At 38.9% G+C, this 17,543-nt stretch overlaps 1 protein-coding gene across 1 annotated transcript in view; it reads left to right on the top strand.

Annotated features, from left to right (window-relative positions):
* GPM6A (glycoprotein M6A) overlaps window positions 1-11,966 on the top strand; it is a 247,145-nt gene extending 235,179 nt beyond the window's left edge. The window contains exons 5-7 of the mRNA XM_052661403.1: window positions 3,930-4,006; window positions 4,800-4,865; window positions 10,162-11,966. Of these exons, the coding sequence (XP_052517363.1) occupies window positions 3,930-4,006; window positions 4,800-4,865; window positions 10,162-10,314 (296 nt within the window). The 3' untranslated portion in view covers window positions 10,315-11,966. The remainder of the gene's footprint in view (window positions 1-3,929; window positions 4,007-4,799; window positions 4,866-10,161) is intronic.
* Window positions 11,967-17,543: the final 5,577 nt, after the last annotated feature.

Genomic DNA, 17,543 nt, shown 5'->3' with positions numbered 1-17,543 from the left:
TATGCAATCAAGTTATAAACAAAGGGCATCAGAAAAGAAGAAAACCAACCCCCCAATTGTGGATCACAATGGGTACAGACAGAGGCAACAGAATTTCCTGATGGGTTGTGTGTGGGGGTCGACAGGAAAAGAGGATTCAAGAAGGAATTCATCTTTTTGATTAAGCAACTGGGAAGGCTGATTAGCTATCAAATGAGATGGGAAAGCCAACCAGAAGAGCTTGCTCAGGAGTGGGGCAGGCAAGGGAGAAGATGAGACTTCAGTTTCGGCAGTGTTGTTTTTCGGGTGCTTATTAGAGGACTCAATAGAGTTGTCAAGTAAGAAGTTGGATATTTGGGTCTTGGTTTCAGGAGAGAAGTATGGGGCTGCCTGTATGGATTTAGGAATCTTGATAATGTTTAAAGTTGAAAGCTCTGAGAACGGCCGAGGCCAGCAAAGGAGACAGATAACTGAGGACCGGACTCTGAGAAGCACCACTGAAAGAGATCCTAGCTTGCTGGAGGAACCAGACAAAGATACTGATTGGGAGAAGCCGGTGAGAACAGAAAGGCAAAAGCAGGAGGGTGTAGATTTTGGAATCCAAATAAAGAGACCATGAAGGATGCAAGTCTCCTCTGTCCGTGAGATTTCCCAGGCAAGAATACTGGAGTGGGTTGCCATTTCCTTCTCCAGGGAATCTTCCCAACCCAAGGATCGAACCCACGTCTCCTGCATTGGCAGGCAGGTTCTTTAACCACTGAGCCACCAGGGAAGCCTTGTGGGAGTCATCAGCTGCCTCCAGTACTGCTGACTGGTGAATAGAAGGTGAACTGAGAATTCACCTTCAGATTTAACAATGTGAAGCGCATGAGTGATCTTCATAAGGAAAGTTTCAGTGGAGGATTGGGGTGAAATTTGACTCGAAAGGGTTTAAGTGAAAATGGAAAGAAAGGAATTGCAGACGGAGCCTAAGCAACACTTCCTAGAAGTTTTGCTGCAAATGCGAATAAAGAAATAGGCAGAGAAATGCATGCGTAGCCAGGGTGTTTCATGTGAATGAATGAAGTCTGCAACAGATCAGCAAGGAGAAAGATAGCCTTTCCTGGGAAGATTTCTCACTAATGATGATTTATTAGACACATCTTCCAGAGGTTCTTTTTAACCCCTCTTAGACTTACCATGGCAAAAAAGGAAGGTCCCAGAGAAGGATCTCTGAATTCAAGATATTGCAAGTAGATTTTTTTTTAACTGAAATAATTGCCCAAACCATTGGCAAAGCAGGTTGGTATAAGCAGATCCATTAACATGGAGAGTTGATGGTGCACCTCAAAGCTAAGAATGTGTGAATATGTGTACATATTAAAACTAAATAATATGTCCATATATTGTTATGCAGCAAGTGCTAAAAGCTGAGGTATTAGTTTGCCCAGAAGTTGTGAATTTTTCCTTTCATGTATATATGTGCTTAATACTCTAGGAGTTCTCAAAACAAAATCAAAGACCCGTTTTAGGATGAACTTGATCACTTCTGTAAGATGAGGTCTGTGGCAGTGCATTACCTATGTGCTTGTTAAAATTCAATACTCCTGGCAAACGTTCACAGACTCTGACGGATTAGTCCTCCGGTGGATCCAGAGATACAAGTTTGTGATAGTTCCCCAGGAGATTCTGATGCTGTTCAGTTCAGTCACTCAGTCGTGCCTGACTCTTTGCGACCCCAAAGATTGCAGCACACCAGGCCTCCCTGTCCACCACCAACTCCTGGAGTTCACTCAAATTCATGTCCACTGAGTCGATGATGTCATCCAACATCTCATCCTCTGTCGTCCCCTTCTCCTCCTGCCTTCAATCTTTCTCAGCATCAGGATCTTTTCCAGTGAGTCAGTTCTTCGCATCAGGTGGCCAAAGTATTGATGCTTCAGCATCAGTCCTTCCAATGAATATTCGGGACTGATCTCCTTTAGGATGGACTGGTTGGATCTCCTTGCAGTCCAAGGGACTCTCAAGAGTCTTCTCCAACACCACAGTTCAAAAGCATCAATTCTTCAGCACTCAGCTTTCTTTATAGTCCACCTCTCACATCCATACATGACTACTAGAAAAACCAGAGCTTTGACCAGACAGATCTTTGTTGGCAAAGTAATGTCTCTACTTTTTAATGTGCTGTCTAGGTTGGTCATAACTTTTCTTCCAAGGAGCAAGTGTCTTTTAATTTCATGGCTGCAGTCATCATCTGCAGTGATTTTGGAGCCCCCCAAAAATAAAGTCTGACACTGTTTCCACTGTTTCCCCATCTATTTGCCATGAAGTGATGGAACCAGATGCCATGATCTTCGTTTTCTTAATGTTGAGCCTTAAGCCAACTTTTTATTTTCCTCTTTTATTTTCCTCAAGAGGCTCTTTAGTTCTCCTTCACTTTCTGCCATAGGGGTGGTGTCCTCTGCATATCTGAGGTTATTGGTATTTCTCCCGGCAATCTTGATTCCAGCTTGTACTTCATCCAGCGCAGTGTTTCTCATGATGTACTCTGCATATAAGTTAAATAAGCAGGGTGACAATATACAGCCTTGACGTACTCCTTTTCCTATTTGGAACCAGTCTGTTGTTCCATGTCCAGTCCTAACTGTTGCTTCCTGACCTGCATATATATTTCTCAGGAGGCAGGTCAAATGGTCTGGTATTCCCATCTCTTTCAGAATTTTCCACAGTTTATTGTGATCCAGACAGTCAAAGGCTTTGGTGTAGTCAATAAAGCAGTCAATTCAGTTCAGTCGCTCAGTCATGTAGATGTTTTTCCGGAACTCTCTTGCTTTTTCGATGATCCGCAAGAAGTTGGCAATTTAATCTCTGGTTCCTCTGCCCTTTCTAAATCCAGCTTGAACATCTGGAAGTTCACGTACTGTTGAAGCCTGACTTGGAGAATTTTGAGCATTACTTTACTAGCATGTGAGATGAGTGCAATTGTGCAGTAGCTTGAACATTCTTTGGCATTGCCTTTCTGTGGGATTGGAATGAAAACTGACCTTTTCCAGTCCTGAGGCCACTGTTGAGTCTTCCAAATTTGCTGGCATATTGAGTGCAGCACTTTCACAGCCTCATCTTTTAGGATTTGAAATAGCTCAACTGGAATTCCATCACCTCCACTAGCTTTGTTCGTAGTGATGCTTCCTAAGGCCCACTTGACTTTGGATTCCAGGATGTCTGACTCTAGGTGAGTGATCATACCATTGTGATTATCTGGCTCATGAAGATCTTTTTTGTACAGTTCTTCTGTGTATTCTCACTACCTCTTCTTAATATCTTCTGCTTCTGTCAGGTCCATACAATTTCTGTCCTTTATTGTGCCCATCTTTGCATGAAATGTTCCCTTGGTATCTCTAATTTTCTTGAAGAGATCTCTAGTCAGGAGATTCTGATGCAGTTGATCCATAAACCAACTGGAGCAAGAATAAACAGGAGTGAAATTGCAGCTTTTTATTTCTTCTTACTAATAACACTGTTTTCAGCGTTAGCGGAGAAAAATTGCTCCTTTGTGCAGTATGCTTTTATAGACTAACGGAGGCTTTGTACAAGCAGAATACTTTTAGATCCTGACTTCATCTGGAGCACAGTTATCCAAATAATTCTGATGCCTACACCATGACATTAATGGACCAAACCAATGAAGTAGCTACAATTGAATCTGAAGATTCTGGTGGCTAGATCCCATTGAATTCAGATTGAAAATGTTTTAAATTGCTTGAGGCTTGAATAGTCTTGATCTTCCATTCTAAGTTTTATTTTTCATGATTATTATCAAGCCACGAGAGCTGAGGAAGAGTTTTTCCATTATAATATCACATAAAAGGAAACTTACTTATATTTTATCCACTCAAGTTTTTTTTTTTTCTCTCTCTCTGGGATCCTGAAAATATGTAAAATGTTAAACTGTACTTTTCTGAATATTGTAGGGATTGTGACAATTGGAGAGGAAAAGAAAATTTGCACTGTCTCTGAGAACTTCCTGAGAATGTGTGAATCCACTGAGGTGAGTGTTGTTACAGCCTTTAATTTTGTTAGAATTTGAGCTTCATTTTGTTATTTGATATATAATTAAAGTGACATCAAATTCCTGCCTTTTTCTTTCAGAGGCAAGTTCACTTGCAATGTTGTTATGCAGGGGGATGAGAAAATAAATAAGAATGAGATACTCTGCACATTTCAATAAAAATTATGACAAAAATTTTTTCTAGAAACTATCATTTTAGTGAAAGTTGGAAAATCATAAGGCTATATTTTAAAAGATATGCCATAGCCTTTGTGGTTATAATATTACTGGAAACCATCATTATTAATCATGATCTCATCTTTAACATGAAATTATACTAAAATAGTGCAGTTGCAAAGATTTAAACAACTTTCAGGAGGAAACACGGAGAAGGCAATGGCACCCCACTCCAGTACTCTAGCCTGGAAAATCCCATGGATGGAGGAGCCTGGTGGGCTGCAGTCCATGGGGTCGCTAAGAGTTAGACACGACTGAGCGACTTCACTTTCACTTTTCACTTTCATGCACTGGAGAAGGAAATGGCAACCCACTCCCGTGTTCTTGCCTGGAGAATCCCAGGGACAGGGGAGCCTGGTGGGCTGCCATCTATGGGGTCGCACAGAGTTGGACACGACTGAAGTGACTTAGCAGCAGCAGCAGCAGAAGAAAAGATATTGTGAGGTGCACTTCTGTTAAAGATGAGCAGAGTTCCTACTCATAAGGCTGTGGACGCCTTATCACTCTTCTCTTGTAACCCTGATGCATGTCTGTTTCTCTCTGCTTTCTCTTGCAGCTGAACATGACCTTCCACTTGTTTATTGTTGCCCTTGCCGGAGCTGGGGCTGCAGTCATCGCTATGGTAAGACCTCAAAGCTCTGAGGCTTGGTTTTTCAGTTTGCCTGTAGAGATGACCATTTGCCTCTAATATCCAAAGTCTGTAGGAATCATATGTGTTTTAGCATCATTTTAAAAAAGAGAGAGGGAGAATGAGCAAATAATTAAGTGAAAAATAAGGCTTACTCTAAAGAAAGATATTTGTTACAATAGAATTGACATTTAGTAATCAGTTGAAGGATTCAAATGCTCCATAATATTGGTAACACTAACCAAAATAAGTAAATTCCTTAGCATTTTAGATGTGAGGCTACTATTAACATAAAAAGTCATTTATTTGGCATATACTAAGGCAATGGCACCCCACTCCAGTACTCTTGCCTGGAAAATCCCATGGACAGAGGAGCCTGATGGGCTGCAGTCCATGGGGTCGCTAAGAGTCGGCTCGACTGAGCGACTTCCCTTTCACTTTTCACTTTCATGCATTGGAGAGGGGAATGGCAACCCACTCCTGTGTTCTTGCCTGGAGAATCCCAGGGACGGGGGAGCCTGGTGGGCTGCCGTCTATGGGGTCGCACAGAGTCGGACACAACTGGAGTGACTTAGCAGCAGCAGTAGCAGCACATATGCATCAATGGGATATTCAAATAATTTAATCAATTCCTTATCGTACGTTACCCTTTTTTCCTCCTTATGGAGTCATTTATGAAAAAAGGATTAATTTATTTTTCTTCACATAAACCTTAGTAGTTTCTGGTCGTGTCTTCTGTATATAACTTTCTTAAAAAATATTAAGAACAAGTCCTGAAAGTCAGGTTTTACCAAGTTTTGAGGACCTGAATTTTGCCAGATCCAGTCTCTTCTCTGTAACTCACCATGAGTTCCATTTTGTTTAGTGGGAGGCCAAGTGGCAACGATGAACACGGACCCTGCACATTGTAGGAGCTTTTGCAGCCGGGTTCCTCTGTCCTTACTTTCATGTCCTAGAATATACGTGGCAGAGAGCTCTAGAAGGTGCCCAGTAAAACCTCAGCTATGGAACAGCTACTTTAATACCCAGAAATGATGAGTTAATTTGGAACTATCTAATTCCTTTCGTTATGGTGCCAATACATTGTCCAACGTGTTGGTGAAAGAAACATTCGGAAAAAAAATGAGTGCTTTTCTCTTGTAAAAGACTAATAACAGGAAAGCAGAGACAATGTGCCGGTGAGCCGCTTCGAACCAGTTATTTTCAGTGACTTCATAAATCAATTTGCATTAAGACCTGACTCTGTTTTATAAAACTGTTTTCAAAAGTGTGTATATATGTCACTTCAGTCATGTCTGACTCTTTGCAACCCCAGGGACTGTAGCCCACCGGTGGGGCTCCTCTGTCCATAGGATTCTCCAGGCAAGAATCCTGGAGTGGATTGCCATGGCCTCCTCCAGGGAGTCTTCCCAACCCAGGGATCCAACCAGCATCTCCCGTGTCCCCAGGTTCTATACCACTAGCACCACCCTATTTTCAAAAATACCTGACAAAAATAGCCATATCAGGGCTGTGGTGGATTTTCAGATATTTTAATTCAATATCATGTTAATTGCTCAACATTGTAAATTTGGTGTATAAATGTCTCCATAAGAATTTCACTTCAGAATATGAGATGCTTAACAAGATCTCGCTGCCTGAGTAATTGAGGGGTCACAATAAAACAATAAGCAAAGGCCTTATATTCTTAACATAGAATCATCCATAGGTTCTGGGCAGTGATATCCCAGACCCCATAATCCCAAATAGCCTGGCTGTGAGATAACAGGAAACATCTGTTCACCTGCATCCACCCTCACATTTCTGCACAATGGATAAATCTAGGGTCGTGTATCTTCAAGCAATGCACACCCATGTATAAAACATCTATCAAATCATTTTATGAAAAGAAGTACATAATAGAGCATTTGTTTGCATTTGCAACATAGTGTGTGTAATATTTTGTGTAAAAACACATGCCTTCAGGCACACATTAGTGAAAAGTACCTGTCTGAACAAAATAGTGTTTAAATGACTCTAAAAATGCTTCCTATAAAGTGATTCTATTATCAAAAGGTTTTAAGATGATAGAAAATTTAGATGTTATGTATTTCTTAAGAAATCTGCATAGATTTAGGAATTAACTTATAAATAAATTTTATTTCAAACAGCAAGAGTTTAGAAGATTACTTTCATAAGTACTAACCATCCTTTTAGATAACTAAATAAAAGCAAAGCATAAATTCCTTAAGAAGTAAATAACTTCTAAATATTGATTGACATCTCAAGTTTATGTTTCTGGAAACAGAAAATACTGATAGAACTACTTCTATTGTTCGCAGTATTAATATAGCTTCCATAGCACTGCTATAGGCTAACATTTCTTTAAAATATACTTTGTCGAAGTTACCGTCAAATGCTTTATCAGGACTGGTAAGATAGCAACTGTCATTAACCTCAACACATCTCATTCAGATCTCAGAAGACAGCTACCATAATTATTTCTATATTAGATGTCAGAAAATTGAGATGAATTTCACTCTACCAAGGTATTTAAAAATCCTCTGTCATTTAAGGCAAGGGTTGTAAGGATTTGGACCAAGATTCATGTGTGCTGTACTCCGCCTGCATGCAGGACACCTGGGTTCGATCCCTGGGTTGGGAAGATCCCCTGGAGGAGGTATGGCAACCCACTCACATATCCTTGCCTGGAGAATCACCATGGACAGAGGAGCGTGGTGGGCTACAGTCCATAGGGTCACAGAGAGTCGGACACAACTGAGCAACTAAGCAGGGCATAGCACTACTCCATTATTATTTTTTTATTATATTAGGAAGGTCTGTCTGCTGACAAAAGTAGTCAACTTAGCATCTCTAGATTTCGGTGTTTAGGATTCATCTGCTGAGGTCCGGTAACAAGCCTGGAGCTTGCATTAACCTAGGGCCAGGTGAAATATCTGAAAACCTGCTGGGAAACTCCAGTCTCTAAAATAGAGTAACGCTGACATTCTTTTCAGTAACATTGACATTCTTTTTAGTATTTCACTCATAGATTCTTAGTAATAATTTAAGGGTCATATTTTTCTCAGATTTCAAAGAGAAAGTTTCTGAACATCTAAAAATAAATTCATTCCTATGGCAAATATTCTGAGTACCAGCTGCTTGATAAGCACTCTCCAAGGCCCTTGATATTTTCACAGCAACAACGACAACACAAATTTGGCTATGTGTACAAGCATTACTTAATCCACATACATACAGTGATTAAGCTTTCACTATGAAAACGCAAGAAATATAATTCAGAGCTCCTACTTCCATGTGGCTTACAATTTCTAAACAAATGAAGCAAAATACAGCATTTGAAAGGAATTTCATTGTTTTACTGTATCGCTGTATCAAAATTATTTTGTCAAAATTCCTTTCTACTGCCTATTGACTGCCTGAACATGAACATACCACAGTAGTCACCGTTTAGAATGTACCTTGCATTCTAAATGCTCATCCCTACTTTTTTAGAATGAGCCTAGCTCCTATCTTGACTAATCAAAATTTTCAAGTTCTTCACAAAACTAAATAGAACTACCATATGACCCAGCAACTTCACTCCTGGGTATATATCTGAAAAGAAAAATTACTCGTTCAAAAAGATACATGAACCCCAGTGTTCATAGCAGCATTATTTACAATTTCCAAGACATGGAAGCAACCTAATTGTCCATCAACAGATGAATGGAAAAAGATGAGGTGTATATACAGTGGAATATTGCTGAGTAATATTCCATATATACAATGGAACATTACTCAACCATAAAAGAGAAGGAAATTTTGCCATTTGCAACACCACAGATGGACCTGAAGAGTATTATGCTAAGTGAGATAAGTCAGATAGAGAAAGACAGCTACTGTACGATATCGCTTCTATGTGGAATCTAAAAAGTACAACAAGCTAGTGAATATACAAAAAAGCAACAGACTCACAGAAATTAAAGAAAGAACTAGTAGGTACTGGTGGAGAGAGGGACGGAAGAGGGGCAACATAGGGTCAGGGTATTAAGAGATATAAGCTAGTATGTATAAATTATAAGGACATATTATACAACACTGGAATATAGCCAATGTTTTATAATAACTATAAATGGAATATAAGCTTTAGCAATTGTGAATCATTATACTGTATACCTGTAACGTACATAATATAGAATATCGCTATAATTCAATAAAAACTTTTCCTGTTCTATTTTACTTTAAGTAAAAATAATGCTACCCTTTAAGGCTCAGAGAAAGTACATACCTGACAACTTAGTTTCTCTTTCCTATTCATCCATCAAAATCCACCAATTGGAAAACGTCTTTTTCTCTCTCAAAGACTACAAGGAAAGCAAAGAAAGAAAAACAAATAAGTGATCTCATTGCTCAGTCTATTCAGATAAAACCAGGAGCTTCATTATTTCACACTGTATTCATCAGGAAAAATAGGGAGCTTCCTTCTTGAACTATTCTAGCTATTATGAATGTATATAAATGTACAAGATTCAGGGACTTCCCGGTGATCCAGTGGTTAACACTCCATTCTCCCAAAGCAGGGGGTCCAGGTTCCAGCCACGCTCAGGAAACTAGATCCCACTTGCTGCAACCAAGAATTCTCATGGTGCAATGAAGACTGAATATCTGGCATGCTGCAACTAAATAAATGGTGCAGCCAAATAAACAAATAAACATTTTTTAAAAAATTAAACAAAATAATACAAGATTCACATGACACATTGCTTGCTCTCTTGTAGTTTGCAATGTAAAGTGCAAAATTCATTGAATGTAAAATCAACGTAATTAAATCCACAGGTTTGTGTTGGGGTTTCCATAAACCTGTTTTCTATTACACATCGGGCAGTGTATCATTTCGTTAGTCCCAGTTCACTGGAGTCCACTGTATGTGAGACTGTTTCCTATAATAGATTAGAAAACATAAATACGTAACCATAAAATGTGTAGTCTACGGTTTGAGTGAGGGCAGAAGGACAGGAAGCATCACATAAAAGCTTTAAAATATTGAATTAAGACCCTTGGATCCCTCAAAGCTGAAGAAGAAGAAAGAGACACTGAAAAAAGTGCACCAAGAAGATATTGTCATCATTGGGGGAGTGAGGAAGGAATATATTTTGTTTATATTCTGTTACAGCAGAAACCTTCATCCCATTTTGTTAATGAACATGTTCTACAGACGTATATAATTTGAACATTTCTTTCCTAATAGCAAGGTGTAGTGAAGACACAGAACAGACTTCCTGCATCAGTTATCTTTGTCTTTGACTAGGTCCACTACCTTATGGTTCTGTCTGCCAACTGGGCTTATGTGAAAGACGCCTGCCGGATGCAGAAGTATGAAGACATCAAGTCAAAGGAGGAGCAGGAGCTTCACGATATCCACTCTACTCGCTCCAAAGAGCGGCTCAATGCGTACACATAAACACCACCTTCCAGTTCGATCACTCAAATGCATTGGTGTTTAACTAAGGGCCATCCAACCATCCAATCTTTTGAAAAAGAAAATGAAAGTGCTTCTCATCAATGATATGGAGGGGTGACTTATGAATCACCCGAATACACGTCTTTGTTGCGTAGCACTTCATTTCCTAATTTGTTAAATTGGTGTAATCAGATCTTTTCTACAAGCTCCTATCCAGCCTTTTCTTTTTTTCTTTTTTAAATTTCTCAAACTCACTTAATTCTGTAAGATCAAAGAGACTAACATTGTCAAATGCAGAGATTTGATTTTTAACCACCTCCATGTGTTATACATTACACCTTTTGCATTCTTTCTTATGTTTTGAAAAGAAAAGTAGCTTTTTATACTTTTTAGTTTTGATTTCAGTAACTAGTTTAACTACAGGTAACCTTCAAAGGGACCACTGTACATTATGACAATAGACAGAAATGATATCATGACTCGAAACACAAAAATCCTGTCTGAAGATCAGTGGCCGTGTCGCTATAGGCCCTGGTTAATGTTTTCATCAATCTAAGGTGCAATTTCTAAATTTGTAAGAGTAGGTTTAAAAAAAGTGCTTCTTATCTTTGTTAACACTATTTTTTTCTTGATGTACTTAAAAGCATTTCTCTCTGATGACTCATGTTTCTGTTGTGAGCATGTAGAAACAGTGATGCTAATGCATGGCTAGTTACCTTTTTAAGATAGTGACACCAGGCTTACCTTTTAAAGTTTAGTATAGCAATGACTTTAACAGAAATAACTACCATGGACTGTTGGTGAATGATCGCTTTGTGACTTAAGCAGTGGCTGGATTGGAACTTTTAATATGCTAATGTGGAACATTAATTACCTTTATGAAGGTGATATATTAAAAATAAGCACACTAACCCCTCCGAAGTTGTTTTACCTACTTTAAAGCATTTTAATGGATTGCACCTCTGTAAACGATCCCTCCAATGTGTATGATACATTTGAAAAGGCTTCCATTAATATAATAGCTTTGCTTGCAGCCTTCCAATCTATGTTGGTTTACCTGTAGTGTTTTTTAGAGTGAGGTCAGAGGCCACTATACAATGTGTCCTTTCAAAGTGTAGTGATATCTTGTGTTTTTATTTCAAGTAAGTCATTTTAACCAAATGTTCATTCGTATTCATTTATAAGACGTACCTATATCAAAGGAATAAAAAAAAACAATCAGTATTATTGGACCAAATTTGGTGTTTGTTTTAACCTTAACTCTTCTTCCGGTTATTTCTAATGCTACAAGAATGCTGTAAAGTGTCTTTTAAAATGCTGTAGCCTGACAAGACTGTCTTGTCAGTGTATAAAAACTAGGTAGTATTGTGCACTATTTGACCATGTGAAATCTTTTCTCAGTGTAAGTGCATTTCTAATAAAATTTATCGAGTGAAACAATCTTTGTACAATGACTAGTTGTGCATCATCCATAATCTTACAATTCTTGTAGTAGGTAGGGGGTGTATTACTAGGGTTATCTGTGGCATGATTATGCATTCTGTAGTATTATTTAATTAATTTGGGGTTTTGCTTCTTTTTTTTCACTTAGGTTATCTTACTGGTTCAACATTTTTCTGATATATGCAGTATTACAGATATTCAGCAAAAGTATTAATGGGCTTCTTTAAATTCTATCTTATAGTGTTTCGGTTCTGTGTCTTAACAGTTTGTGATGATTTTTAAAACTGTCTTTTAAACTTATGTAATGATGTTGATGTTTTTGGCTTTTTTTTTTTTTCAGGTATTAGAGTTTGTATTTTCACAGAGTGCTTTGTAGCAGGCATTACAATTAATCTGTTTTGTACATAAATGTGCCAACAGCTTGATGGTGGCGTTTTTGAAATGTAGAACAAAGTGCTTGCAAATGTAATAAATACACTTGTGTACTTTGTGTACTTATTATTAGTTTCTGCAGTGTGTTTTTGTTTTTTTCTTTCTTGTTTTGTTTATTCCTTTTTCCTGTGTGTGCATTCTTTCCAATTCAATCAGTGCTATTTCCTTAGGATGCTTACTGACTTGGTTGAGCCGACCTAACTCTTCACAATTTAATGAGAAGTCTGTGCATGACCTACAGCGAGGGAATGCTGGGGAGAGGAGAGAGGGTGACGTGGAGGCTGTGGAGGCCATTCCATTTAGCAAACGATAACGATTCCCAGTTTGTGCTGTTTCCTTGCCTAATGTTTATTGCTTTGTGTTTTCTTTAGTGTTTCATAAACTAGCAGAGAAACAAAAATGTCTAATGCAATTCAGAGAGAAAAAATGATTTATTGCTTTGCTTCAAAATGTCAAGGTGAGACCAAAGAAATGAAAAAAATTTTTTTCCAGACTTCATTTGTTTTGGATGTAATTTCTTCTGGCCAAATCAAGTAATGGCAATTTACAAATGATAAAATAGTTATCTAAAAAACCTAAACTTTCATAAAACCTAAGGAATTACATTATTCTTTATTTATGTATTATTGTAAATGACAATTTGAAAATTTCATAAAGTTAAATTACTAATAGCTACAATAATTATAAGGAGATCATGGGAAAATGTCTTGTTTTAAAAAATCACTTTGATGACAATAAAAAAAATTATCCCCTATTCAAACCTTATGAAATAATAATTCTTATTCTTTCCAGGATTTATGAGATGCTTAACTTTGTCGTTGTGCTCACTTGTGTCCAACACTTTGCGACCCCATGGACTGCAGCCCGCCAGGCTCCTCTGTCCATGGGGTTTTCCCAGGCAAAGAGTACTGGAGTGGGTTGATATTTCTTTTGCAGGGGATCTTCCAGACTCAGGGATGGAAACCAAGTCTCATGCATCCCCTGCACTGGCAGGCAGATTCTTCTACCACTGTGCCACATGGGAAGCCCTTCTAGGCATAGCAACAGATAATAAAGAACTAAACGTTAAGAACTTTAACATGAACAAAAATTTCATGATATATGCTTTTCAAAAACTGATAATTATAAAATAATTTAATCTTTGAAAAATTAAAAGTTCATTTCTCTATGTAAAAATATATGCTTATATTTCAGTCAGTTCAGTCACTCAGTCGTGCCCAACTCTTTGCAACCCCATGGACTGCAGTACGCCAGGTCTCCCTGTCCATCACCGACTCCTGGAGTTTACTGAAACTCACGTCCATTGCGTCGGTGATGCCACCCAACTATCTCATCCTCTGTCGTCCCCTTCTCCTCCTGCCTTCATTCTTTCCCAGCATCAGGGTCTTTTCCAATGAGTCAGTTCTTCACATCAGGTGGCCAACGTATTGGAGCTTCAGCTTCAGCATCAGTCTTTCCAATGAATATTCAGGTCTGATTTCCTTTAGGATTGACTGGTTTGATCTTCTTGCAGTCCAAGGGACTTTCAGGAGTTTTCTTCAGCACCTCAGTTAGAAAACATCAATTCTTCGGCGCTCAGCCTTCTTTATGATCCAACTCTCACATTCATACATGACTACTGGAAAAACGATAGCTTTGACTAGACAGACCTTTGTTGGCAAAGTAATGTCTCTGCTTTTTAATATGCTGTCTAGGTTTGTCATAGCTTTCCTTACAAGGAGCAGCGTCTTTTAATTTCATGGCTGCAGTCACCATCTGCAGTGATTTTGCAGCCCAAGAAAATAGTCTGTTATTGTTTCCATTGTTTCCCCATCTATTCACCATGACGTGACAGGACTGGATACCATGATCTTATCTTTTTGAATGTTGACTTTTAAGCCAGCTTTTTCACTCTCCTCTTTCACTTTCATCAAGAGGCTCTTTAGTTCCTCTTTGCTTTCTGCCATAAGGGTGGTGTCATCTGCATATTTGAGGTTATTTATATCTCTCCCAGCAATCTTGATTCCAGCTTGTATTTCATCCAGCTTGGCATTTTGCATGATGTACTACGCATATAAGCAAGGTTTTTAGATGACAGATTATTCAAAGTCAGTGTAGGCAAGTCTGTATAAAATGCTGCTAGTTCAAATGTAAATATCTTTCTCCTGATTAAATGAGACCCACTGCCACTGCTCAATCCCCAAATTCATCATTTTCAATAATTGCCAACCCTGTATAATCTAAACTGTATGCATTCTAACTCCTATTTGCTATCTTTTCACCTTATTTACTCTACTGGGACCATGTAGCTATTGATCTCAATCTTGCAGCCTTTTACTCCTGTATGTCCTCAGCTCCTCCAATAACTAACTGATATTGCATGACCCATCATTGTACCCATTCCCTTGGCAAATCCTCAGCATCCTTGACCCTCTCTCCTCCTTAAACTCACAGGGTAAAATGCCATCCCTGCTTTAATTCATCTTCTGTCCACATCTGAACGTATATACCTAATCATGACTAGAGAAAATCACATGCCCAGACTGACCAACATCACTTAAGTCTAGGTGAGCTCCAGGAGTTGTCAAGAAATCAACTCTATTTTCCTAAAACAGGTGTTGGAAACTTTTTCTGTGAACGACCACATAGTGAATATTTAAGGATTTATGTGAGGGCCGTGAACTCTCTATGGTACCTTCTTAACTGACATTATAATTTAAAGCGCAGTTGAAATGTGTCAATAAATGGGCATGTGTGTTAGTCACTCAGTCGTGTCCAACTCTTTGTGACCCCATGGACTATACCCCACCAGGCTTCTCTGTCGATGGAATTCTTCAGGAAAGAATACTGGAGTGGATTGCCATTCCCTTCTCCAGATAAATGGACATAGCTGTATTCCAATAAAACTTTGTTTACAAAGACAAATGGTGGCCCATGTTTAGCCTGAGGTCCATAATTTACTGATTTCTGCCCTAGAGCATTCACCATTTTACATCCTCTGGATGGTTCCTGCATCACAGTTTTCTCTTATCAAACTTCCAGTGCCTTCTTTTCATTTAGTTAGAAATTGTCTCCTATTTCAGGGAGAACTGAGAAACAGAAGAACATCTCCATGAATCTCCATCACTAATCTCTTAATCTATCTGTATCAATATCTGCTTTTTCTCTTTTCAATTTGGATGAATTGCTCACGTTTCCCAGGCCAGACGCACTTGATGTATTTTAGATCCCACTTCCTGTCACCTACTGAAGGGTAGCGATCACGCCAGCAAATTTTCCCTCCCCCAGTCTCTCCTGAATCATCAGTTTTCACTCTCTAATGGCTTATTCCAATCTTTAAACAAGCAAACAACAGTAAGAACAAATTTAAAGTCAACTCTAAATTAGAAATGCAATAGATCTATAATTGCAATACACTCAAAACAGAAAAAGAAGTTGGTGCACTTACACCACTTGACGTCAAGATTTATTGGAAAGTCCTCATAATAAAAATTAATTGGGGAGTAAAAATGGGCAGATATTCCAATGGACAGGAATTGGGATCTTCAGTTCAGTTGCCTACTCATGTCTGACTCGACCCCATGAATTGCAGCACACCAGGTCTCCCTGTCCATCACCAGCTCCTGGAGTTCACTCAAACTCACGTCCATCACGTCTCATCCTCTGTCGTCCCCTTTTCCTCCTGCCCCCTAATCCCTGTCAGCATCAGAGTCTTTTCCAATGAGTCAAATCTTCGCATGAGGTGGCTAAAGTACTGGAGTTTCAGCTTTAGCATCAGTCCTTCCAAAGAATACCCAGGGCTGATCTCCTTTAGAATGGACTGGTTGGATCTCCTTGCAGTCCAAGGGACTCTCAAGAGTCTTCTCAACACCACAGTTCAAAAGCATCAATCCTTCGGCGCTCAGTCTTCTTCACAGTCCAACTCTCACATCCATACATGACTACTGGAAAAACCATAGCCTTGACTAGACGGACCATAGTTGGCAAAGTAATGTCTCTGCTTTTTAATATGCTGTCTAGGTTGGTCATAACTTTCCTTCCAAGGAGTAAGCATCTTTTAATTTCATGGCTGTAATCACCATCTACAGTGATACATATATAGATAGATGACAAATTGTTGACAAAAATGCCAAAATAGTAACCCAATGGGAAAAAAAAAATAATCAGTTCAGTTCAGTCACTCAGTTGTATAGGACTCTTGGTGACCCCATGGACTGCAGTGTGCCAGGCCTCCCTGTCCAGCACCAACTCCCGGAGCTTGCTCAAACTCAAGTCCATTGAGTCAGTGATGCCATCCAACCATCTAACCCTCTGTCATCCCCTTCTCCTCCTGCCTTCATTCTTTCCCAGCATCAGGGTCTTTTCAAGTGAGTCAGTTCTTCGCATCAGGTGTCCAAAGTATTGGAGTTTCAGCTTCAGCATCTGTCCTTCCAATGAATATTCAGGTCTGATTTCCTTTAGGATGGACTGGTTGTATCTCCTTGCAGTCCAAGGGACTCTCAAGAGTCTCCAACACCACAGTTCAAAAGCATCAATTCTTCGGTGCTCAGCTTTCTTTATAGTCCAACTCTCACATCTACATATGACCACTGGAAAAACCATAGCCTTCACTAGATGGACCTTTGTTAGCAAAGTAATGTCTCTACTTTTTAATAAACTGTCTAAGTTTGTCATAGCTTTTCTTCCAAGGAGAAAGCATCTTTTCATTTCATGGCTGCAGTCACCATCTGTGGTGATTTTGGAGGCCAAGAAAATAAAGTCTGTCACTGTTTCCACTGTTTCCCCATCTATTTGCCATGAAGCAATGGGACCAGATGCCATGATCTTAGTTTTCTGAATGTTGAGCTTTAAGCCAGCTTTTTCACTCTCCTCTTTCACTTTCATCAAGGGGCTCTTTAGTTCCTCTTAGCTTTCTGCCATAAGGTGATTATGCATATCTGAGATTACTGATACTTCTCTCAGCAATCTTGATTCCAGCTTGTGCTTCACCCAGCTGGGCATTTCACATGATGTACTCTGGACAGAAGTTAAATAAGTAGGATGACAATATACACCCTTGACATACTCCTTTCCCAATTTGTAACCAGTCCGTTGTTCCATGTCTGTGCTTGAATATTAATCTGAAGTGGATTATAGACCCAATCATAAAAGTTACAATTATAAAGCTTCTAGAAGAAAATAGAGAAGAATATCATCCTGAGCCTTGGATGAGCAAAATTTTTAGACAGGTTTTGAAAGTCTAAAGGAGCCAGTAATGGATTAGACTCTTATCAAAATTTAAAACCTTAGCTTATTAAAGGACAAAGAAATGAAAACAAAAGATACAAACTCATTGTGCATATATTTGATAAAATACAAAGGAAATACATTCAACG

The sequence above is a fragment of the Budorcas taxicolor genome, chromosome 24, assembly GCF_023091745.1.
Source record: "Budorcas taxicolor isolate Tak-1 chromosome 24, Takin1.1, whole genome shotgun sequence".
In the NCBI taxonomy this organism is placed as follows: domain Eukaryota; kingdom Metazoa; phylum Chordata; class Mammalia; order Artiodactyla; family Bovidae; genus Budorcas; species Budorcas taxicolor.
This window is presented reverse-complemented; position numbering and strand designations above follow the sequence as displayed.